The 25806-nt window shown below is 36.9% G+C and overlaps 3 protein-coding genes across 3 annotated transcripts; all 3 read right to left on the bottom strand.

Annotated features, from left to right (window-relative positions):
• Positions 1-1397: 1397 nt before the first annotated feature.
• Positions 1398-2144, bottom strand: LOC141390073 (uncharacterized). The gene has a single exon (XM_073962530.1). It carries the CDS (start codon positions 2142-2144, stop codon positions 1398-1400), a length of 747 nt encoding a protein of 248 aa, XP_073818631.1.
• Positions 2145-11666: 9522 nt separating this feature from the next.
• On the bottom strand, positions 11667-19534 carry LOC141390077 (uncharacterized). The gene is made up of 2 exons (XM_073962541.1): positions 19527-19534; positions 11667-12270 (listed from the first exon to the last, which is right to left on the bottom strand). Exons 1-2 carry the CDS (start codon positions 19532-19534, stop codon positions 11667-11669), a joined length of 612 nt encoding a protein of 203 aa, XP_073818642.1.
• A 432-nt stretch (positions 19535-19966) lies between these two features.
• Positions 19967-20713, bottom strand: LOC141390083 (uncharacterized). The gene has a single exon (XM_073962554.1). The coding sequence runs from the start codon at positions 20711-20713 to the stop codon at positions 19967-19969; it is 747 nt and encodes a 248-aa protein (XP_073818655.1).
• Positions 20714-25806: the final 5093 nt, after the last annotated feature.

Raw genomic sequence — 25806 nt, forward strand, 5'->3', positions numbered from 1 at the left:
GTTGTGTACGATCGTTCCGAGCAGCTGAGATGGACTCGGACCACTACATTGTTGCAGCAAAGGTACATCCCTGACTAAACCTAGTTGAGCATAGGTAAGCTGCAATCAAAACAGATAGCCACAGCATATTCCACTCATCTGGCCCAATTGCTTAATCAAAACACTACTCGTCCCGATAACCTGTCATCACAGTGGCAAAGTATTTCCCACTCCATGCAAACAGCCGCAAAATCCATACTTGGATATCAGAGACCTCCACCAAGGAACCTATAGTATGATCAGGAATGCCGGGCTGCTACCGAAGAAAAAATGCGTCAAAAATATCTTCTTATAAAAGAGCAAAAGGTCTTCTTATAGAAGACCAAAAGGTCTTCTTATAGAAGACCAAAAAGGTCTTCTCAAAGAAGACCAAAAGGTCTTTTTATAGAAGACCAAAAGGTCTTCTTATAGAAGACTAAAAGGTCTTCTTATAGAAGACCAAAAGGTCTTCTTATAGAAGACCAAAAGCTCTGCTTATAGAAGACCAAAAGCTCTTCTTATAGAAGAACACAAGGCCTTCACCACAGGTTCTCTTACAGACAACCACAAGTTATTCTGCAGAGTATCACAACTTTGGCTTCTGGCCTTCCAAAACCTAAGTCTTATAACGAAAGTAGAAAATCTCGCCTTTACAACGATGGGAAGTAGGTTGGCGTAGGTGATCAAATAGCGGAAATATCGCAATAGTCGGTAATACATCCCATTTTTGGATTTTTTTGTAATCACGAATTTTGAAGTGTTGATGGGGTCCCAGAGGGGAAGTGGCCTATCGATTTTGATGAAGGTCGGATAATATTCAGGGTGTCTGAATTGGTAAAACACGTATGTAGAGAAAATTCAGCGTTTTATTCATATGTGAATATTTCCGCTTCTAGTAGGGATATTTCAAAAGGAAAGCCCGTCAAAAGAAGAAGAGGTCACCTTTGCAATAATGTCAAATAGGTGGTTCACACCTCACTTTTCAATTTTGTTTATTTAAATTATATTGACTAATATCCCAGGTTTTGTTGGGTGCATTGCAACAAAAGTTACCTTTATTAATGGAGAGATTCTGAGGTTAAAATGTATCCAAAATGTGGTAGAAATATAGAAAAAGATGCAATATGTGAAATTTTATTAACTATTTTGTTCCAGTTAACACCACGTCATTTGGTATAAAAGCCAGGGGGGCTGACATCTTTCGTGTCTTCCTAAAATAAATGTTTATCGTTGAAAAGCTTATAATCAGGGGTAGTGGTGTAGGGTTTAATTATTTTTTATTAATTTTTTTATTAATCGTAAAATGTATATACATAAATAATATAAAATTACATAACAAACAATTTATAACAAAACACGGTCTACATCATACACATCGTTTACAAACGGAAACGGCGGAAAATGGAGGCTGGAAGATACGTAGCACTGGTGGCAGCGGGACTGGATGCAGCTGGTGCAGGAGCAATTGGTGCTTGAGAAGCAAAGTTCAAGGATGGAGCAACGCCACCATTGAAATGTTGGCTGGTACCACCCAAGGAATTGTATTGATCTTGAATAGCCTTTTGAGCGTTGGCAGCATCTTCAGCGGTACGGTATTTGACAAAGTGAACTTCTGGTTTGTGGTTGGCATTGTCGTTCAAATTGCTCAATTTGTTGGCCAAATCGGAAAGATCAGCTTGTTTGTTCAGGACATAGATGGCAGTTTCTTGTTGGGCAGCATGTTTAGCCAAAGCCAAGGCAGCATCTTCCAAGCCACTGGATTCGGGACCCTTAATGAAGATAACACGGAGGCCTTGTTTCACAGCATTGGCCAATTGGTTGGAGCTAGCGGGTTCAGTGAAATCAGCATCATTGGCAGTGAAAGTAAAGAATTCCTTTTCAATACCACTTTGGACGGGTGCTACGTTAGATGTGGAACTTAATACGCCTTGGTTGCCAGTATATTGGGGAGCTGGAACATCAAAAGAGGGACCAGCAGCGCTTACAACTCCAGCTGTATCGGGCTCCTTGAGTACATCGAAGAATGGAGCATCATTAGAAGCAGCTCCAACACTATCGCTTCCAGCGTTATAATTATATTGGGCAAAGGCTCCTGCCACCAGACACAACACAATAAAGGCACGCATTTTTGTCTACTTGAAAAATTGAATGTTTTGATTCGGGTAGAGTTTGAGATTAGAATGATTTTAGAAGTTTATCAATTTCACTTTTATACATTTGAAGCTAACGCCGCAGTCACAGTTTATTCATTTGGATCACCACACACATACCTACAAACAAACTAACATACATATATATGTCATAATATATTCTATGTCATAGTTATGGCCTATGCACATCGCTTAATTTTATTATCTTATCTTGATTTATAAAACATTTCACCCAAATTTTGCATATATTTTATGAGATATGATTCGATGCTGATTTCCTGCACATCAGCTTGTTAATTTCCGGATATTTCTGTTATCACCATATCTTATAATTTGTTTTATGTTAACGGTTTTAACACTTAAGCTATTTAAAATGCTTATTAGGGTTTGTTTGATGTTGTGACAATAAAACGATACGCTTTTTAGACAGCTTGTCGGACAAAAATTACGAAAGCTTTATTAAGCTTTTTTAATAAAGTTAGTTAAAATTTAGTTAGATTAAAATAGTTTTTTTGTAGCTAATTTTTCGGTATCGAGTGCTGAGGCGTCAGAGTTGAGAAATAAGTTTAGTATGCCAAACACTAATACGTCTATCGGTGGAAATCATATAGAGCTTAGTTCACACAGTACAGAACATTTGTTCTATACTCCGAACAAAGAAAATATTTCCATTCCTCATTAACGCAAATCGAGGTATTAGTGTACTATTCTTCTTCTTATTTCACAACTGATGTTTTCGTGGTGTTTATGGTTGGTGTTGGTGGGTATGGATGAATTGCGCGTGGATACTATCAACTTGGTCTTGCCGCCGTTTACTGCCAGAGTTCTGCTCTAGACGATTCGTTGGTGTTTTGTAGATAATCGGGGATATATTCGGTGTTCGGGTCTAAATAATCGGGAACGCGATGTACTCGGCGTTCGTGTATAAACGATCTGGAACACAACGTATTCGGTGTTCGGCTGCAGATGATCAGGAGCACGATGTATCCGATGTTTGGTTATAGTTGATCGGGAACACGATTGATGATAGAGATGATAGGGAAGACGATGTATTCGGTGGTCGGCTGTAGATGATCGGGAACACGGTGGGTTAGACGTTCGTCGCTCGGGTGTTAGTGTAAGGCTACGTTTAGTTTCTACCATGTACTAATATTACCCAAACGGGGGAACAGCTTTTCGAATGTCCAGAGCCGAGTTGCACCAAGGTGTACGTTGGTGGATTCAGAACAGCCTTTAGTTCCAACCCGTGTAGCTTATTTCCTGCAGTAGCAATCTCCTTTTGTGTGGACGGGATACAGAACGCTCAGTTTTCAATCAGGCCGCTTGGTATATATTCAATACCATCTTCTGGGATTCATTCAATACTTAAAGTTTAGAAAAATGCTCATTCCATATCCTAAGAACACTATCTATATCTGTCACCAAATTACCTTGCTGGTATCTACGGGAGGATGTGCATGTTCCAAAGCCACCAGTTTGATGTTTCAATCTTTTTTCATTTCGGACTTCATCCTGGCTCCTGTACATTTCGATTTTTTACACTGCCGCTTTTCCATTTCTTTCTTTTTCCTGTGAAGAAGGCGTTTCTCCTCTCTCCTTTTTTAGATACCTCTCTCGTACGCTACATGTTGCTACGGGTTGTAATGTAAACCTTGGTGGAGGTCTCTGGTATCCAAATATTGCTTTTGCGGCTGTTGGTATTGAGTGGTCAATATGGCAATACTTTGCCAGTCTGCTGATATGTTATCGGGGTTGAGGAGTGCTTTGATTAAGCATTTGGGCTATGATGTGTCTATCTATTGTGATTGCAGATTATCCATGTCAAACTTCCGCCTGTTCGCCTTTATTTGCCTGTTCGTCCTTTATTTGTTACGCTTAATAGGGTACGTCCCAAACATATTTTGCAGCAAACATATATATGTTTGCAACAGTCCCAAACATAATATATGTTTGGGTCTGCAAACAAATATATGTTTGGGTGGAAACAAATATATGTTTGGGTGCAAACATATATATGTTTGGGTGCAAACATATATATGTTTGGGTGCAAAGATATTTATGTTTGGGTGCCCAGCTAAATCGGCTAAAGCTAGGAGCTTGAAATTTTACCAGTATGTCACTGTTGGTGCAAATGTGCGAGATAAGGCCGGGTTTTGCAAAATTCGTCCTGGAACCACAAAAAATAACAATAACAAAAATCCTTATTATTCACTGTTCTTACTTACGTATGTACCTAGTTGGCAACACATTTGTCAAATTAAATGCTATAATTTCTTAATACCGTAAAATATCACAAACAATTTCAAATTTTGTAGTTTACTTCTAGGAGCATTTATTTTATCGTAAACCAATATATATTGGAAAGACAATGAAAGTTGTTATTTTCCATTGCAACAGATGTCGGTATAAACTTCATTCTGATTTACGAATGATTTACGTCTCTTTAATAATTTTGTTTTCACATAACAGGTGTCGCACAAAAGATTTTCTTTCTTTAAAATTCAGTTAGACAAAAAATGATTATAAACGATGAATTTGTAAAAATTTTGATTTTCAATTTCAAATTAAAACAAAAATTCTTTCAATAATTTTCGGTTTGTTGAACATATGAGATGCTGTTGAAGACAAAATTAGGGTATTAAATTCAGAAATCGGTCAGAAATAACAAAAATAATTTATATTAAAACGACAGTAGTGTAGTTTTAATGTTGAGATTTTCTTTATAATTGTGTCACTTCCGCTAACGAAGTAGCGGGCACATGCTAGTCTAGGTATATTCGTAATAATTTTAAGGCATCGATAGCTCAGGCCTTAGATGACATAGAGACTTAATTCTTCGTAGATGTGTTGTTTTTCGTTCTTTTGAGCTGTTCAAACATGTTGATCTGTGATCCCATATTTTATTTTTATTCACTTCATGCTTCTATGTATGTTTAAATGTGTTGTCAAAAATTATCAGATTTTTTACAAAAAAAAAGTATTGACATATTTGAGGTTTTATGGATCGAATAATGCTAAATTAATAATTGAAAAATGCTAAAAAATATGCTAAATGGAAATTTCGCGGCTAAATTCAAAAAAATAATGCTAAATTTAGCTGCAAAAATGCTAAAATGGCCACACTGTTCGCCAGCTAAGTTGGTTAACAACAACAAAACAAGAAACACTCGAGTTTGACTCATACATGCCACCAAAGCCCCCTTCTTCGCTTCTACGTCTTCTATTATACAATACACACAACTCTTCATTATAAAGCAGCATTCCACAGCTGCGAGAGCACTGTTATTACTCTCGTTGACAAACATCCTCTCTCCACCCATGAACAAAATTTTGTAACATAAAAAATATGTTTTACCCAAACATATCAAATTGAGATATGTTACAAAATGTTGCAAACATATATTTGTTTGGACCCAAACATATTATGTTTGGATCCAAACATATATTTGTTTGGAACCAAACATATTTCTAACATAAATTTTTCTGCGTGTACCTCTGTGCATAATCTTCTCACTTGAACAAATTTCTTTTAGGGAGATACGAAAGTTTTCGCCGATCTGGCTTTTATACCAAATGACTTAAGGTGAACTGAACCAAAATACTTAATATTTAGTTTTATATTTGACTACTATCGACATCACCAACATCAATATGCTTCTATCTCTGTGAGAAAATTTCGTGATGATCCGATCAAAATTCCGACCTGTAGCGTGATTTCTAAAAAAATTGAAAAATGGGATGTTATCGACTATTGCGTTATTTGGTCACCTACGCCTACCTAGTTTGCATCATTGTATTGATGGGATCCTTTACTTTCATAGTCAGGCTTTGCTTTTGGAAAGTCCTCAACAAGAGCTGTGATATTCGTCTTTTTAATTAAAATCGCAAAAATGAAAAGTTGGGTTTTATTTGCGACTATTGTGATATCTTCGTTGTTTGATCACTTACGAGAACCAACTTAACATCATTAGAAAGGTGAAATTTTCTGCTTTTATTGTCAGGTTTTGATTTTGCTATACCCCATACAGAAGCTGAGATATTCGCTTTGGAAACAAACGTTGTCTTTTTATCCACATAAGTTTTTGCCCATTCCGACCCCTAAACATTATCGGACCATCAACAAAATCAATAGGCTTCTTCCTCTCCGGGACCCCCATCAACATCCAAAATTTCGTGACGATCCGATCAAAATTGCGACCTGTAGCGTGATTACAAGGTTTAGATGGACAGACGGACGGACGGACGGACACACATAGCCAGATCGACTCAGCTCCTCGAGACATTCATTTTGATATATATAAGTATGGGTCTACGACCATTATTTCGATGCGTTACAAACTTTTTGGCCAAAACCAACTTATAAAAATATTCAAGAAAATCGAAGGGGTCAATCATTGTTATAAATTGATTTTAAATATTAAATCGTGAAAATTGCATCCGAGCCCACTGTGCAACAGAATACACAAAAAAGATTTTTTCAAATTGAACCAATATTAAAGAAGTTATGAGTATTTCTTCTTTTCAAGGAATACGTTCAGAAAAAGCCCGCATGTAGGAAATAATTAAAACTCATGCATATTTTATATATTTTTAACCGTATTGGAAATTACCCTAGGAGTCGGAGTCGAACTGAAAATGGCTAGCTCTGAAACCCTGGTTTGGACAAAATATTACGAGAACCAAATTTTGACAAAATTTGTTGATCCGTTCGAGAGTTATCGTTCGCCCCACCTAGCCGGACAAACAAACGGACGCACATGGCTACATCGACTGCAAATTCTCATAAGCTGACTTCGTCCAAAAATACTTGGGGTCAAAAACTATTATCTCGATGAGGCACATTTTCATCGTTTCAAAGTGCATATACCCTCATTAGCCTAAAGGCTAAGGGAATATGGACTACATCGGTACACATCTTTGGGTACCTAACCCACAAAATTCAAAAATATTCCCAGAAGTGTAGTTTAAAAAAACACGTCTCGGATAGTTTTAAAATTTTTTGTAGTAGTTTGTCCTGCTGGACCCCAATTGCAACGATTTAATTTTTTCAGTGCAAGTCCATACGCATGTCGTGCGATAATATCCGAAAATCTCTAGTCTCTAGGTCTACATCGGACAATATTTTAGGGTACCTCCTTCACAAAAGCTCAACATTTTAGCTTAAGTGTATTGTAAGGGCCGAACGCTGTCCATGTAATGCTGATTACAACGATGTATTTTCGTTTTTACCTAAAAGCTTTAAAACCCCTACGAAGGCCACCTAAAATGGCTGTTTGGCACGATAGCTATCGAAAGGAATGACTTCCAAAATTAAACTATGACGTGAGGCAATTTTAATAGCGTGTTGTCATTGCAATCTAGACTGCAACATAACTGTATTTTTGCTATGGGAAAACAGCACTTCCAGAGATATAAATCCTGAAATGACCGTCGATACATCTCTAGCAATAAAACCATTTTTGTTACAATGCTATTGTGTTATTCTGTGCAGACTGTGTTGACTATATTGGTTAGGTTTGTCATTAGAATATAAACAGTATATAACACTTATCCGACAAACTCCTTAAAATGTATGCTGGAAACTTCCAAAACTTCTTTAGTAACCTATGTTTGTTATTTTGTTATTGAGTTTGTAAGTCGTCGAAATAATTATTTTAGACCCAGCAAAGTATATATGTCCTTGAATAGCGTCCACGCTATCTTCCGAATGAACTGAAACAGACTGCTCAAATTTTGTACACATGTGCCTTTGGTCGGAACTAACTAACTGAAGATGGCTATACTGGTATAGCTCCCATATAACGGTAACAGCTGATTTCAGGTATTTTGATGTTTTTAGCTACGTTTCCAGACGGAATAAGCTATAATTTTACATTTAAGATTTCCAGTGATCAAGAAACTTCTCCAGAAAAAAATGTAGACAAAGGTCCTTGTTTTGGTATAGCACCAAATGTAACAGTAGCACCCGATTTCAGGCATTTCAGTTTTTATCTACATTTTCCCTCTAAATTGGCTGCAAATTGGCATTTATGGTTCTCAGTGGTTAACAACTTCTAAACTTCTCCACGTTTTGATATAGCTCCTATAGAAAGCGACCTCCCGACTTTCGGTATATTTAAGATTTGCAATTTGGTAGTTGATTTTGTCGGTGCAGGTCCACATTTTGATGTAGAACGGTACCTCCCGATTTTGTGGAATTTTTAATGACTGAGCCATGTTTTGATATACGCTACCTCCCGATTTTCGTTATTCTCAAGGCCGCATTATTCTCACATAAATTAGTTAGTCTCTTCTGGAGCAATAAAATATTTTTGCACAGAATTGTCGGTGTATCTCCACATTTTAATATAGCCCCTGCAGAACGGTAACGATCGTGTGGAATATTTTGGCACATTTTCTGGTTTCAATATAATTTATGGTGGAGGGTGTAAAAAGTTCGGCCCTGCCGACCTTAACGCCTTTTTCACTTGTTATGTGTGAGATTATTATGATGGGTAAGTGCATTATAACATTCATCATATTCATCAATAATCCACATAAATCAATTTCGTCAACTATTTTATTATACCCTCAGCCTTTAGGCTAAAGGCTATATACACTTTGATACGGCCAAAAACGTGCCTCATCGAAATAACGGTTTCAGAACCCAAGTCTGTTTGGACGAAATTAGTTTCAGACAATTTGGAGTCGATTTACCCATGTCCATCCGTCTGTCCGTCTGGCTGGTGCGCACGATAACTCTCGAACGGATCAACCGATTCGAAGCAAATTTTGGGTATCGTAATATTTTGTCCAAACTTAGTTTATGTTCGAAGATGGGCCTTATCGGTCCACTTCTTCTGGTACCTCCTCCACAAAAGTTCAACATTTGATTTGGTCCAAACTTTGCACATCGTATTATTCCTTCCAAATATAGATTGGGTTCGAATATGGTCCACTTCTTCGGGTACCTCCCACACAAAATTCGGATAAAGTGAAGTTTAACAGCTCCTTTCGGATCGGTTTGGAATATGGGCTATGGTCCCACAGAAAATTTAAAAAAAGTGAAGTTTAAGAGCACCTCTCGCATCGTTTAGATCCTTTTTTCAGTAGGTTGTTCTAGCGGCCTCATTTAAAACAGCACAATCCTTTTTCGGAATAAGTCAATGCTTCCTGAGATAATAGTCCAAGCTCCAAAACCCTGATAAGATAACTCTAAAACTTTTTCAAAAATTTCTTCCAAATTTAGTTAAATGTAATTTAATATTTCGAGTCCTTTATAAAGAAGTTGGGCTACTAAAAACGTTTGGTATATCAAGCTTTTTGTAGAAAATTAACTTATGTTGAAACTGAGGTATGGGGTATTGTAACTCGCGATCAGTTTTACTATATCATAACTTTTGACCGTATTTCGGTAAAATAAACTCTTTTAGCCCGATTCACCGAGGGGTTTCTTAAAATAATAATTTGAGCGGAAGCTGTGGTCGTACTAAGGTAAAAAATCGGAAAAAATCGTTGAAATAAACGAGTTTCATTATGTTATTTTCCAATTAGTGGTTTTACAACACAATGTAGAGCTTAATGCTCAAAGGAGAATTTAAAGAGCACACTTCAGAGTTGAAGTTTCTAATGTATGATTTTTTAATATATCCACTGTATCTGCCTCAAACGGATGCTGACATTTTGAAACCTGAAATATTGGGTTTTTTGAATTTTTGCTTTAATCGGGACGCGCAGCTGGATTTCCCTAAAAGCTTATTATTTGATTGTAGTACTCGCGATTTCGCATTTTTTAATGTATAACATGAGGGTGTAGCCCTCACAGGATCACAGTAATCTGCGCCCAAAGACGAAATTTTTGTGCGTACATTTTTCTCCAAAAACCTATTTTTTTGGTTTAAAATTTTCAAACGTCTTTCGATTTCCGTGGAAACCCGCGTAAATTTATTCTGAATCTAACAAGCCACGACGCGTAAAAATCCACCCACTAGATCGGCGGATATGATACCCCTCAAATTTCGAAAATTTGCAAAAAATTATTTTGAAAATATCGCATATTAAAACGCGTTTTGGATGTGTCAGTTCTACTCAAATAAATAGATCGATACGCGTGTTTAAACTGCGCGAAAACAGGTATTTAAAAACTCTCGTAAATCCAGAGATATACTAGATTTTTTCTAAAAATTTAGTGCGATGCTACATCCACGGTTCTTGATGAATCGCATTGAAACGCCATAGAATGATGTATTTTTTAATGGTGATTATTGAAATCGGATGCGCATAAAATGTAAATGAACTTCGCGGAAATTATGACCATTTTACTGTATTTTGCACCCTAATATGCAGCGGATGCTACATCGTGGCCGCCAAATAGAATTTGACAAACTGTACATCAAATAAGAGGGATTGATTCGCTGTGTTGGAAAATCGGATGCGCATCATGTCATTTTCGTAATTACGCGGTTTATATGCGTCTCAAATGTTGTAATATTCAATATAACATTATTCTAACGTTATGCCACAATTGGAATTCCTTGTGATTTAATATAATGTTCTAAAAATATTCGCCAATAGGAAAACTATAAGCGAAAAATTTGTTACAACGGAATATCATCATTATTGCGTGAAATTTTGACGAAAATGCCGAAGTACTTAAACATTTTGTATCCAACATTTCCTATAAAGCCATAAAAAAATAAAATTAGAATAATATGATTTTAATTTTTTCGTAATATTTTCTTCGTATTTTTGCAAATAACATGAATACTATAGCTCCAACCTTCACAACTTAGGTTTCATTTTATTCCTCAAAATTTCTGGATGCTGTTATAATTTTTTTTATATATTTTTCGTAAGTATGAGCGTTATTGTTTCAAAAATATGTTTGTAAATACGTGAAATTATTTAACATATTTGATTTTTCGCGAATCCATTGAGACTTTGCGATTATTTTTTGCATCATCGCAAAGGGTACGAATTCAGTTAACGATAATAGGATATAACAGCTAACTATTTTAAGCCGCGATTTTTTTAGAATTTTTTCTAATTATCATAATTAAAACGGTCATATCTTTTGCGCGCAACGATCAAAATTAGTAACGAAAACAGATTTGGAATGCTGATTTTTTTCTTAATCTATGTACCAAAAATCGTTGATGTAGTATCAAAAATTTTTTTGGATTTTTTTGAAATGGAAAAGACAATTTTAGACATTTTTCCTGATATGTCAATGTTTTGGTATAGCCTCACATTACGGTGATAATGAAAACTCGTGATACAAAATCCATATATGTATTTTATATGTGGCACAATTATTGTGTGTTTTTTTTTTGGTCAGTGGCTGGGGTTATATCTCCGTCAGCACAGCTGACTGGTACTTTCTTAATTGTTTAACATACAGTTGTGTATACATTAACAACAAAGCCAAATTTGTTTTTAAAAATTTATTTGATCGAATTATGAACAGTAACTAATCGTAACAACAATAACAAATTCCGTTTCACCTTTTCCTTTAATCATTTACAAACTGAAACGACGAAGAATCGAAGCTGGAAGATAAGTAGCACTTGTAGCAGCAGGGCTTGAAGCAGCTGGTGCTGGAGCAACTGGAGCTTGAAAAGCAAAGTTTAAGGCTTGGGCAACACCACCATTGAAACTTTGGCTGGTACCTCCCAATGCATTGTATTGATCTTGAATGGCTTTTTGAGCGTTAGCAGCATCTTCAGGGGTGCGGTATTTGACAAATTGAACTTCTGGTTTGTGGTTGACATTCTCGTTCAAATTGTTTAATTTGTTGGCCAAATCGGAAAGATCAGCTTGCTTGTTGAGGACATAGATGGCGGTCTGTTGTTCAGCAGCTTGTTTAGCCAAAGCCAAAGCAGCATCTTCCAAACCACTGGATTCGGGACCCTTAATGAAGATAACACGTAGAGCTTGTTTAACAGAATTATCGAATTGATTGGAGGCAGCAGGTTCATTGAAGTCTTCATCATTAGCGGTGAAGGTATAGAATTCCTTTTCGAGTTCACCTTGGACGGGAGCAGTATTTAAAGCAGCACCAAAATTATCAGAGGGACCAGAAGGAGCAAATGAAGGGCCAGGGGGAGCAAATGTAAAATTACCGCTATTTCGGTAAAAAAGTACCTTAAATTCTCAAAATACCAATATTCGGCTATTACGAAACATGGTATTATGTTGACGATTTTTGGTAGAGAAATTTATCAAATTACGGCTACTTCAGTCGAAAAATATAGCTAAATCCCTTAAATTACCAAAAATGGTGATGTATCGTTATATAGGGGCTACACCAAAGCATGGACTTCTGTTGATAATTTTTGGTGAATAAGTGTTGTGACCTTTCGGAAACTCACATGTCAAATTACACCTAGTTCGTTTAAAAATTGTAGATAAAATTCTTGTTACAATGGACAATATAGTCTTCTTATGGAAGACCACAAGATATTCTGATAGAAGACCAATAGGTCCTCTTACAGATCTTCTAAAACATGAACTAAAATTCTTATAACAGAAGTTCCGATGGTCTTCTGACAATGGACAATAAGGGTCACAAAATATAGCAACAAATGACTACAGGTTCTTCTTTTACAAGACCACATGTCTCCTAATAGAAAATCTTATAATAGAAGGCCCGAAGGTCTTAATACAATGGACAATAAAGTCTTCTTATGGAAGAGCACAAGATATTCTTATAGAAGACCAATATGTCCTCTTACAGATCTTTTGACAGTTTGACACTTTTTAGCCTTAGCGTACTCAGTACAGTTTCACATACGACCATGTGTTGTGTTGTTTACAGTGATTTTAAAAAAATCACTTTGCATAAAAAAGTGAATTTACTGGTGAACATTTTAGTCTGATAACACTGTGCAACTTAATGGCGGTGAACGTCTGGGGCATGTGAGTATGTTAAGAAAAAAGGAATTATCTCTGCCACAAAATTTGTGTTCACAGTGTAATTTTTCACAACTTCCGACGTGGATAATCACGTCAAGAGTGGATCGATCAAATTAAATCTTTATATGTCGATAAAGGACCATCCTATAGCACTATGAAAAACTGGTTTAATGAATTCAATCGTGGCCGACACTCGCAAAAAAAAAACGTAGTTCGTTAGGGTCTTTCAAAAGCGGTCGTTGTGCCAGACAAAATTATGCCGTGCGTGGACGGGTAATAAAAGATCGACATGTTATGTACCGTGGGGTAGAGGCATCCTTGGGCACTTATTCCACCAAGTAACATTTGATATTGCATGAACACTTGGCGCCAAAAATGGGGGTTTTGTCGTCGGATCCGGTTTTGGTCGATGCAAAAAATTTCGAACAAATACGCGGTGCTTCAAAGACAGTGCTTCAAAAGACGTTTATAAGGTGGATTCAGGTGACGAATCATGAAACTATGGGTATGAGCCCGAAAAATCGCAGCAATCGCCACTAGATGCTGTAAAAGCATTCAAAAACCATGTTTTGGATGTGCCTCAATCATCCCACTGTAAACAACCCAACAAATGGTCGTCACTTAGGCTAAAAACTTTAAACTTTCCAAAAAAAGCCAAATGACGCCTGGCGACTCGGAGTGTCGCCTAGGCCAGAAGGTTTTTAGTGACTCTCGTACCGATGGTCTTCTGACAATGGACAATAAGGTGTAAGGATCACAAAATATTACAATAAATGACTACAGGTTCTTCTTTTAGAAGACCACAAATCTTCTAATAGAACATCTTATAATAGAATTTCCGAAGGTCTTAATACAATGGGCAATAAGGTCTTCTTATGGAAGACCAGAAGGTTTTCTTCTTATGGAAGAAAGGAATACAAGGTCTTCTAATGAATGACCACAAGATCGTCTTATAGAAGACCACAAAAGATTTTAATAGATGACCCCAAATTTTTATAATAGAAGGCCCGAAGGTCTTATTACAATGGACAATAAGGTCTTCTTATAGAAGACCACAAGGTTTTCTTATATAAACCCACAAGGTCTTCTCATAGAAGACCACAAGGTCTTGTTATAGAAGACCACAAAATCGTCTTACAGAAAACCACAAAGTCGTCTTATAGAAGACCACAAGGTTGTCTTAGAGACGACCACAAAGTCGTCTTATAAAAAACTATAGGGTCGTTTTATAGAAGACCACAAGGTCTTCTTATAACTGACCATAATGCCTTCTTACAGAAGACCACAATGTCTTCTTATAGAAGACCACTTTTGTAGAAAACCACATGTCCTCTTATTGAAGACCAGAAGGTATTTTTATATAAAACCCCAAGTTCTTCTAATAGATGACCTGAATGTCAGTAAAATTATTCTAGGCGATTTTATTTCCAAAATTGGAAAGGAGAATATCTTTGGCCCAACAGTCAGGCAATTCAGTATCCAAAGTCTACCAATGGAATGGGGATGATAGACTTTGCAGCAGCAATAAACATGGTAATACGTAGTAACAGATTGAAGCATGTCGATATTCGAAAGGGCACCTGGCTGTTTCCAGGCCAAAAAGAAATCAAATTGATCACGTTGTGATAGATGGAAGACATTCATTGAAAGTGTTGGATGTAGGATCGTTCCGAGGAGCTAACATGGACTCGGACCACTACATTGTTGCAGCAAAGGTACGTCCCCTACTAAACGTAGCAAATAAGGTACGAACAGACACAACACGGAAGTTGAGCATCGGTATGCTGCAATCAAAAAAAGATAGCCACAGCACATTCCACTCATCTGGGCCAATTGCTTAATCAAAGCTCTACTCGTCCCAATAACTTGTCATCACAATGACAGAGTATTTCCCACTCCATGCAAACGGTCGCAGAAAAAAAAGAGAAATAGAAAAGCGGGAGTGTGAAAAATTCGAGATGAACAGAAGGCAAAATGAATGTAACATCAAACTCATGGCTTTGTTACAGGCGGCCCATCATTCTATAGGGACCAGCAAGGTAATTTGGTAACTGATACGCTCTGACTCTAACTGATAGTGTACTCTGGATATGGAAAGATAATTCGTTCAAAAGGCGAAACGCTTATAAGGTGTATGCAGCAACTAGTTAGCACCATTTGGCAGGAAGAATGCTTACCCGACGATTTTAACCTGAGCAACCTCTGTCCCTCTTATAAGAAAGTAGTTAAGACTGTGTGCTCTAATTATAGGGACATTAGTCAGCTCACTGCAGCTCTTATAGTGTCGGGAATATTGTGCAAACGACTAAAGCCTATGGTCAACCAAATAATTGGCTTTAGAAGTGGCAAATACACCAGTGACCAGATATTTAATCTGAGGCAATTCTTGGAGAAGCCCCAAGAGATGCACACTGACACTTACCATGTTTAAGTCGATTATAGAGCAGCCCTCGACCGTCCCTTACGTTTAAATGTATTCCGAACCATCTCTGAATTTAGTATACCAGCAAAGCTTTTTCGGCTTTGTAAGATGATTCTAACTGATATACAGTTTTCAGTTAAGAGAGGGAAAAACCTCTCCGCACAGTTTAGTATCAACAGAGGTTTTAGATATCGTCAACATTCTGCTGGAAAAGGTTATACGAGATGCAAACGTCAAAAGAAAGGGCACAATATACACCAATAGCCACATGTTACGTAATGGGTCGATCAGTAAAAGAAGTAACTGATACCTTTAAGAGGGTTGAAGGAGTATCTTCTAAAGTAGGCGCAAGACCAAACTGATGGTAACGACGCGAAATGCATCCATAGAACTTGGACCAACTGTGGAACTTGAGGTAGTTAAAGACTTCGTCTACTTCGGCACCGCCATAAACATAACAAACAACATCAGTTGTGAAATAAGAAGAACAAAAGTACTGGCTAGCATATACATACTATCTCTTTGGCTTGAGTAAGCAGTCTAAAAACAAAACCATGTCTCATCAAACAAAAATAACACTTTATAAAACCGTGCTAATGTATGATTGCGAACTCTGGATATATGTATGCGCAAGTAGACAAGACAGTGTTTGGTGTGTTTGAGAGAAAAGTTCTTCGAAAGAGCTGCGGACCAATATGCGTTCACGGTGAATATCTACGTCGCACAGTGGTTTAGAATCGTTTTTTCCTGGTCAAAACTCTGTAACTTTTGAATTCCTTTTTGTTCGACAGATAACATAATCAGCTTTCCGATGCATTAAAAACACTCGATTTCGGAGTAGTGTTTGCAGAGGAATTCAAAGTTAAAATTTTGAGTTTTGTTTTCTTATTTTGCATCATAATATGAGTGTTTTTGAGTTTTTCATATGTTCTAGCTATTTAAAAAAGTCAAACACAAATGAACAAACAAAAAAAAAAAATCAAAAAAAAAAAAAAATTTTGGAAAAAATTTTTTTTCGAAAAATTCAAATGAGAATACTAGACACTTAAAGAGTTCGGGTTTTCGCTAAAAAGGCATCATTTCAAAAATTGAGAAGCCAATTGATAATTCCCTTCGCCGGGATGAAATCATGATATTGGTAGCGATCAGTAAAATTTTGCAACACTGTCAGTTCGTTTTGAAAAACATTACTCTCTGTAATAGAAAGCAATGATGAAGTTTAAGCCATTGGGGGTAACACTCCAGACTTAAAAACAATCAAATGAGATTGAAACTTCAACTAAAACAAAACAAACAAAAATTCAAAAAAATGTTTAAATATTTTTTTTTTCAAAAAATAATTTTTTTCCAAATTAAAAAAAAAATTAATTAATTAAATTAATTAAAAAAAAACTCCTTGGATTTTTATAAAACGCATATAATAATAATTATAATTGTTCCACAAACATCCCAGGCGGGACAAGGGAGACTATTATTAGATCAATGATATGGGACATACATTTTTTCGCCGAGTCCGAACGGCGTGTCCTACGACTCCACTTGTGGAGAAGTTTTACATGGCTGAAGTACTCAGGAAATATCGCCAACACTACTGAGAGTTATTTTGCCATCGTAGAAAATTTGATGTTGCCTAGCCCGGAAATCGAACCCACGACCTTCTGCGTGCAAGGCGGGTGTGCGTACCATTGCACTACGGTGGAACCCAATGAAACGCATATAATCTTATAAAAACTCATATATTTAAAAAAATTACCATTTGTGGAAAAAAGCTATAATTTATATGGGAAACAGTGGAAAAACACAAATTTTAAACACGTCATTTCAAAAACTTTAAAAAAGTGTTAAACGGACGGAATGGGACGGGTACAAAAGTATATATGGACTGAAAGAGGACACCCTCGGTCATCATTCTGTGAAAGAGGAACATTGTTCCATTGTTCCTAAAATTGCTAGTAAGTGAGGAAAAATCAAATGGCTCACTTCATGTAATCGCTACTGTAATTTATTGAAACGGCTCTTTAAGACAACAATCCTACCTATCTAAAAAAAAAAAGCAATGAAGACAATATCTGTTATAGTTTTCGAGAAATGAGCTGTTTCTTTCTTCAGAAATTTGCAAAAATAACTTTTTTCCGAAATTGCGAAAAAATTGTCGTCTTTAGGAGCACGCCACGCCCACACATGTTGACTTATTTTTTATTTTCCTTAGTTTCAAATCCCATAGAGAAATTAACAATCGGGGACGAAAAAAATTGTGATTTTGTCCAGGAAAATCGAATCCTGAACCTGTATCTCTATACAACGACATCAGTATAGTAAAACGTATCGAGTTGCAAGGACTGCGTTGACTAGGCCATGTCATAAGAATGAACGATAATGAACCCGATAACGCAGAACTGGAAGGTCAAGGCTTCGATGGAGTAAATAAGTGGAAGGCGAGATCGAAAAACGTAATATTCCAAATTGGACAAGCCATACAACAAATAGAGAGGAATGGAAATATTGTCTTAGTTCGGATTATAGGACATATGTGCAGGGCGGACTAAGTAAGTCGCTATTAAACGCCTTAGAACTCTGTGCTCAGAAAAATGGGGCATAAACAGAAACATCTGTTTAATTATAACCTACACCACTATGTGGGGAGGGTATTATAAGGTGGTTTTGTCCAAAAAGTTTGTAACGCATCGAAATAATAGTCGCAGACTCATACTTATACTTACCAAAAGGAATGTCTCGACGAGCTGAGTCGATCTGGCTATGTGTGTCCGTCCCTCCGTTCGTCCATCTAAACCCTGTAATCACGTTACAGCTCGCAATTTTAATCGGATCGTCACCATTTTGGGTGTTGATGTGGGTCCCGGAGGGGGAGAAGCCTATTGATTGTGGTAATGGTCTGATAATATTTATAAGTCGGAATTGGCAAAAACTTATTTGGATAAGAAGTTAACGTTTTTTTCCAAGGCAAATATCTCAAACCTGAGCAAAACCTGACAATGAAAGTAAAAATATCACCTTTCCAAGGATGTAGAGTAGGCTGTCGACTGTGGTCAAACTATGAAGATATCGCAATAGTCGCAAATAAAACCCAACTTTAAATTTTTGCGATTTTAGTGATAATATCGAATATCACAGCTTTGGTTAGGGACCTTCCAAAAAAAAAGCCCGACTATGACAGTAGAAAATCCCATCTTTACAATGATGCAAAGTAAGTGGACGTAGGTGGCCAAATAACGGAGATATCGCAATAGTTGGTAATACATCCCATTTTTGAATTTTTTTTTTTAAATCACACTACTGTAGCAATTCTGATCGGATCGTCATGAAATTTTGGTGATTAATGGTAGTCCCGAAAGAAGACTATTGATTTTGGTGATGGTCGGATAACAGTCGGGGCTCGGAATTGGCAAAAAAACTTCTGTGGGGAAAACGTCAAGGTTATATAATAATGCGAATATCTCCGAGCATTCCAAAATCAAGCTTATAACAAAAGTAGAAAACTTCCCCGTTACAACAGTGCAAAGGAGGTTAGCGTAGCGATCAAACAACGGAGATATCAGAATAGTCGTTGATCCATCCCAAGTTTTCAGTTTTGGGATTTCAATTGTAATGCAGAATATCAGAACTTTGTCTGCTGGCCTTTCAAAACCTAAGATTGAAAACGAAAGTATATAATCTCGCCTTTACAACGACGCGAAGTAGGTTGGCGAAGGTGATCAAATAACTGAAATATCGCAATAGTCGGTAATACATCCCATTTTTCCACTTTTTTGTAATCACGCCACAGTTCGAAATTTTGTTCGGATCGGATTACGAATTTTCGGGTGTTGACGAGGGTCCCAGAGGTGAAGAGGATATCGATTTTAATGAAGGTCGGATAATGTTCAAGGGTCGGAATTGGTAAAACCCTTATGAAGAGAAAATTCGGCGTTTTATTCAAATGTGAATATCTCCGCTTCTTGTAGGGGTATTTCAAAAGAAAAGCCCGTCAAAAGAAGAAGAGATCACCTTTGCAATAAAGTAAAATAGGTTGGTTCACATCTCACTCTTCCATTTTTTATTTAAATTGTATTGGGTAATATCCTAGGTTTTGTTAGGTGCATTTCCAAAAAATTTACCTGTATTAATTAAGAAATTCTGTGCTGAAAATTTATCCCAAATGTCGTAGAAATATAGAAAAATATGCCTAGGTATCGCAATTTGTGGAATTTTATTAATTATTTTGTTCCAGTTAGCAGCACTTCATTTGGAGTAAAAGCCAGGTTGGCTGATATCTTTCGTATCTCCATAAAATAAATGTTTATCAGTGAAAAGCTTATACGCAGGTGTAGTATTGTAGGGTATCACATGGGCGACCCGTCCCGACTATAGCCTTTGCTCACTTGTTTTTTGATTCTTTTTAAATTATTTTTTATTAAAATGTATATAAATAAAATTACATAACAAACAATTTATAACAAAACACGGTCTACAATATACACATCGTTTACAAACGGAAACGACGAAGAATCGAAGCTGGAAGATATGTAGCACTGGTGGCAGCGGGGCTTGAAGCAGCTGGTGCAGGAGCAACTGGAGCTTGAGAAGCAAAGTTCAAGGATGGAGCAACGCCACCATTAAAATGTTGACTGCTACCACCCAAGGAATTGTATTGATCTTGAATAGCCTTTTGAGCATTGGCAGCATCTTCAGCGGTACGGTATTTGACAAAGTGAACTTCTGGTTTGTGGTTGGCATTGTCGTTCAAATTGCTCAATTTGTTGGCCAAATCAGAAAGATCAGCTTGTTTGTTAAGGACATAGATGGCAGTTTCTTGTTGGGCAGCATGTTTAGCCAAAGCCAAGGCAGCATCTTCCAAACCACTGGATTCGGGACCCTTAATGAAGATAACACGGAGACCTTGTTTCACAGCATTGGCCAATTGGTTGGAGCTAGCGGGTTCAGTGAAATCAGCATCATTGGCAGTGAAAGTAAAGAATTCCTTTTCAATACCACTTTGGACGGGTGCTAAGTTAGAGGTGGAACTTAATACGCCTTGGTTGCCAGTATATTGTGGAGATGGAACATCAAAAGAAGGGCCAGCAGCGCTTACACCTCCAGCAGTATCAGGCTCCTTGAGTACATCGAAGAATGGAGCATCATTAGAAGCAGCTCCAACACTATCGCTTCCAGCGTTATAATTATATTGGGCAAAGGCTCCTGCCACCAGACACAACACAATAAAGGCACGCATTTTGTCTACTTCAAAAATTGAATGTTTTGATTCGGTTAGAGTTTGAGATTAGAATGATGTTAAAAGTTTATCAATTTCACTTTTATACATTTGAAGCTAAAGCCGCAGTCACAGTTTATTCATTTGGATCACCACACACATACCTACAAACAAACTACATATGTATATGTATGTCATAATATATTCTTTGTCATAGTTATGGCCTATGCACATCGCTTAATTTTATTATCTTATCTTGATTTATAAAACATTTCACCCAAATTTTGCATATATTTTATGAGATATGATTCGATGCTGGTTTCCTGCACATCAGCTTGTTAATTTCCGGATATTTCGATTATCACCATATCATATAATTTGTTTTATGTTAACGGTTTTAACACTTAAACTATTTAAAATGCTTATTAGAGTTTGTTTGATGTTGTGACAATAAAATGATACGCTTTTTAGACAGCTTGTCGGACAAAAATTACGAAAGCTTTATAAAGCTTTTTTTGAAATGCAATTTCTATTTTATTAAAGATAGTCAAAGTTCAGTTAGATTAAAATAGTTTTATTTTGTAGCTAATTTTTCGGGATCGACTGCCGAGGCGTCAGAGTTGAGAAATAAGTTAAGTATGCACAAACACTAATACATACGTCTATCTGTGGAAATCATATAGAGCTTAGTTAACCCTGTACAGAACATTTGTTCTATACTTCGAACAAAGAAAATATTTTAATTCCTCATTAACGCAAATCGAGGTATTAGTGTACTATTCTTCTTCTTTTTCACAACTGATGTTTTTGTGGTGTTTATGGTTGGTGTCGGTGGGTATGGGGTGCCAGGGGTGCCACCGTGGTGCAATGGTATGCACGCCCGCCTTGCACGCAGAAAGTCGGTGGTTCGATTCCCCGGCCAGGCAACATCAAACATTTTTCAACGGTGCCAAAATACCCCTCAGTAATGTTGGCGACATTTCCTGATTATTTCAGCCTTGAAAAACTTCTCCACAAGTGGTGTCTTAAGACACGCCGTTCGGACTCGGCGATAAACAGTAGGTCCCATGTCATTGAGCTACATATGAATCGGGGTGCACTCATTGATATGAGAGAAGTCTCCCTTGTCCCGTATGGGATGTTGTGGAACAATGTTTTTTTTATGTTTGTCGGTAGGTATGGATGAATTGCGCGTGGATACTATCAACTTGGTCTAGTCGCCGTTTACTGCCAGACCCACTTTCGCAGATTCTCTTTCGACCATTTTAAAGGTATCACTAGCTTCTTTTACTGTCCGTCATCAATATCAATGTGGAACATGTGTTGGAGCATATTGTTCCGTGTCATTTGACCCACTAAACCTTACGAAATTAGAAGACTAGTATTCTCATTTTCCTGGGGGCTATATCGGGTTATTTATTGATAAAATATATTCAATTGGTATAGATTAGGATTGATCCTTGCCGTGAAGATATTTCAGACACACTGGAGGGGGCTTTGGCAGCTGGGGAGTTCGTGGTGAGTCGGCGAGTTCTGCTCTAGACGATTCGTTGGTGTCTTGTAGATAACACTGTGCAACATTTTTAAGGTGATCTTGTGCAAACAATTCGAACTGATGATTTTTTGAAAGTACAAACCCAAACGACAAGAAACCCTAGTTGAGTTTTGTTGTGTCAGATCCAGCTCGGATTTTATGGCCCTATCTAAACCTGGTTAAATATTGAGTTTTGAAAGAAATTCAGGGCTATATCTCTGAAACCAATGCGAATCTTCTTCTGACCTCTGAAGCAAATTTGTAGATAAGAACAAGAATTAAATATTTGGAGGAATAATGAACTCGAAAAACTACATTTATTGTCTCAAATTTCAAAAAATATGCAAAAATTCCTCAATTTTTATACATTTCACACTGTATCTCCAAAACCGTTAATTTTTTCGGAATATTTTCTTTTGCAAAAATATTCCCTGGAATGTAATACACAACTCTTCAGAACATGTAATTGTTGTAAAATGCCTATATGCCGTTGTTTTCAGAACATTTTTCAACGACCATTTAATAAAAATTTCAATAATGTAGTGAAATCCGAAATGCGAGAATAAACTGTTGGTGTGAACTGTGTTTGAAATACGTGTTGTAAAAGATATGATACAAAATACCGCTGAAACAACATGAAGTAAGCATTTTAGAGTTTCAGAATGTTCTAAAGAATTGTTGAGAACATTATTTGGAAGATTTTTGCAAAAGGTTACTTGGTTCATCTCCCAATAGTTAGCCGATACTGACCAGAATATCAGCAATTATGTAAAATTTTCTATATTTTATAGATTTTGATGCCCTAGATGGAGTTTTTCCTATATGGTCTGTTCAAAGGATAAGTTCTACCAGTTCAGGGCTACAATATTGCCTAAGACAGCAAGGCCAAATTCCTAAACGTGTCTGAGATAAAGGCCCGATAAATGCAAAAATGTGTAATTTTAGCCCGGTTTAGATGCGGCCATAAAATACGAACTGGATCTGACAGGACAAAACCCTACTAGGGTTTTTGTAGTCTAAATATGTACTATCAAAAAATGCACACTAGAAGTTGTTTGCATTTTCAGTGTTGCATAGTGTAATCGGGGATATATTCGGTGTTCGGGTCTAAATAATCGGGAAACCGATGTACTCGGCGTTCGTGTATAAACGATCTGGAACACAACGTATTCTGTGTTCGGCTGTAGATGATCAGGAGCACGATGTATCCGACGTTGGTTGTGGATGATCGGGAGCACGATTGATTCCGTGTTCGGCTGTGAATGATCGAAAATACCATGTATTCGGTGTTCGGCGGTAGATGATAGGGAACACGTTGTATTCGGTGTTTGGCTGCAGATATTAGGGTAGACGATGTATTCGGTGGTCGGCTGTAGATGATCGGGAACACGGTGGGTTAGACGTTCGTCGCTCAGGTGTTAGTCTAAGGCTACGGTTTAGTTTCTACCATGTACTACTATTACCCAAACGGTGGAACAGCTGTTCGAAGGTCCAGAGCCGAGTTGCACCAAGGTGTACGTTGGCGGATTTAGAACAGCCTTTAGTTCCAACCCGTGTAGCTAACTTCCTGCAGTAGCCATATCCTTTTGTGTGGACGGGATACAGAACGCTCAGTTTTCAATCAGGCCGGTCGGTATATATTCAATACCATCTTCTGGGATTCATTCAATAATAACGGTTTAGAAAAAATGCTCCTTCCATATCCTAAGAACACTATCTACATCTGTTACATTTAATCGGGTACGTGCCCTTGATGCAATAGTTCGATGAACGTATTCCATCTATCACAATTCGTAAGCTTTCGTGCTCAGCAGCCATTTGAGTTGTTGCCGGAAGTGTTATTTAAAGTTTTTAGGATATTATCTCAGGAAAAAGGCCAACCAACAAATCTTTAGACAAAATATTACGAGAACTAAATCTTGGACCAAATCTGTTGACAGTTCGACAGTTATCATGCGCAACACTTTCTCGAAAAATTTTTTAACTTTTTTGATCTATGTTTGGACCAGGGTTTCAACGTCGGAGTTGAGCAATTTTGCAGGAATCTGAGTCGAAAGAAATATCTCGACTCCGATCAGTGAAATCGGACACTTTTTCAAAATGAGGTTTTTGATTTACTTTATTTTTGCTGTGGTGATGCTACTCATCAGCAAAACATTTCAGTACATATTCAGATTTTTTGACCAACGGCTCCAGAGATATCGCGCTATATAAGCTATATGTAAATAAATACTCACAACCTCTTTAATATTGGTCCAATTTAAAAAAATCTTTTTTGTATGTCTTGTTGTTCTATCAGCTATTTAATAAAAAAATATAAAAAATTATTTAAAATCGATTCATTATTTAAAATCAATTTTTAACAACGATTGTCCCCTTCAATTTTCTTGAATTTTTGTACCCTATACTACAATGTGGAAAAGGGTATTATAAGTTTGTTTTGGTAAAAATGCATGTAACACCGCGAAATATTCGTCGGAGACCCCCAATGTGGTATACCAATCTTCATATCTCGACGAGATAAAGCGATTTTGAGATGTGTATCTGTCCGTCCGTCTGTCCATTATAAATTGTAAACACGCTCCAGGCCGCAATTATGGGCCGAACAGAATAGATCCCTATTCTTATTGGTGATGATCGTGAAATATTTAGCGGGTGAAATGGACCAAAAACATAATAGGTCTCAATAATAGTCCGAGGTAAGAGTATATCACAAAGGAGAAGCTTGCAATTTGAGATGGCGATCGGATAATATTTAGAGGGTTAAATGGACCAAAACTTTTGTGTGAAAATTTTGAAAATTTTTAATTTACAGCTATATATCTTAATTCCTGGAAGTGACATTCCGGACAAGTGAGATATATTTGAAAGTGGAACGCTTGACCTTTCAATTGATGCCAATTATGTTGGTGTGCATGATCAGATAACAGAGTTACAGCCTAATATATTCCGTTATTTGTTTGTAGTGTAATAATAAACTCGCTAGAAGTCGCAATTATACATCAATAGTCGCGAAATTTTGCACCGGGTAAGAGTATAGGTCGAAAAAGATACCTACAATTTTGAATGATGATCTGATATTCTTTAGCGGGTGAAATGGACCATTACTTTTGTATGAAAAATATAAAAATTTTATTTTTGGTCGATATTTTAATTCCTTGAGGACATATTTATTTCGCAAAGTAGCCTACATATGGAAAAAAACTACTGACCTTTTCTCTGATGTAAATTGCAATAAAGTGTTTGCTAGATAACGGGCCTACTCAAGGGCGTAGCCAGGATCAAATCTAGGGGAAATATTCTGCATTAGTATGGAATAATTAGTTTTCTTTCCGTTACGGAAGTAACATTGTCAACAATTTTAGTTGAATTTTCTTGACCACTGCGTAAACCAATTACCAATCACCTAAACAAATCCGGTCAGCTAAAATTTTGTACAATACTTGAAATTGAGCGGTATCGTTGTTTAAGGGGTATAAAAAAATGTAAGGCCATTATCTCAAGAAGGGACCCTGAAAACAACCTTCTGGAAAAAATCTAATATATCTCTGACGAATCCTCAAACTACATTTTTCCCAAA

This window comes from Musca autumnalis, unplaced genomic scaffold (genome assembly GCF_047663935.1).
Source record: "Musca autumnalis isolate F117 unplaced genomic scaffold, ASM4766393v1 scaffold_1, whole genome shotgun sequence".
NCBI classification, from domain to species: domain Eukaryota; kingdom Metazoa; phylum Arthropoda; class Insecta; order Diptera; family Muscidae; genus Musca; species Musca autumnalis.

Coding starts and splice junctions, on each gene's coding strand:
- LOC141390073 (XM_073962530.1), bottom strand. CDS start 2,144: ATGCGTGCCTTTATTGTGTTGTGTCTGGTGGCAGGAGCCTTTGCCCAA.
- LOC141390083 (XM_073962554.1), bottom strand. CDS start 20,713: ATGCGTGCCTTTATTGTGTTGTGTCTGGTGGCAGGAGCCTTTGCCCAA.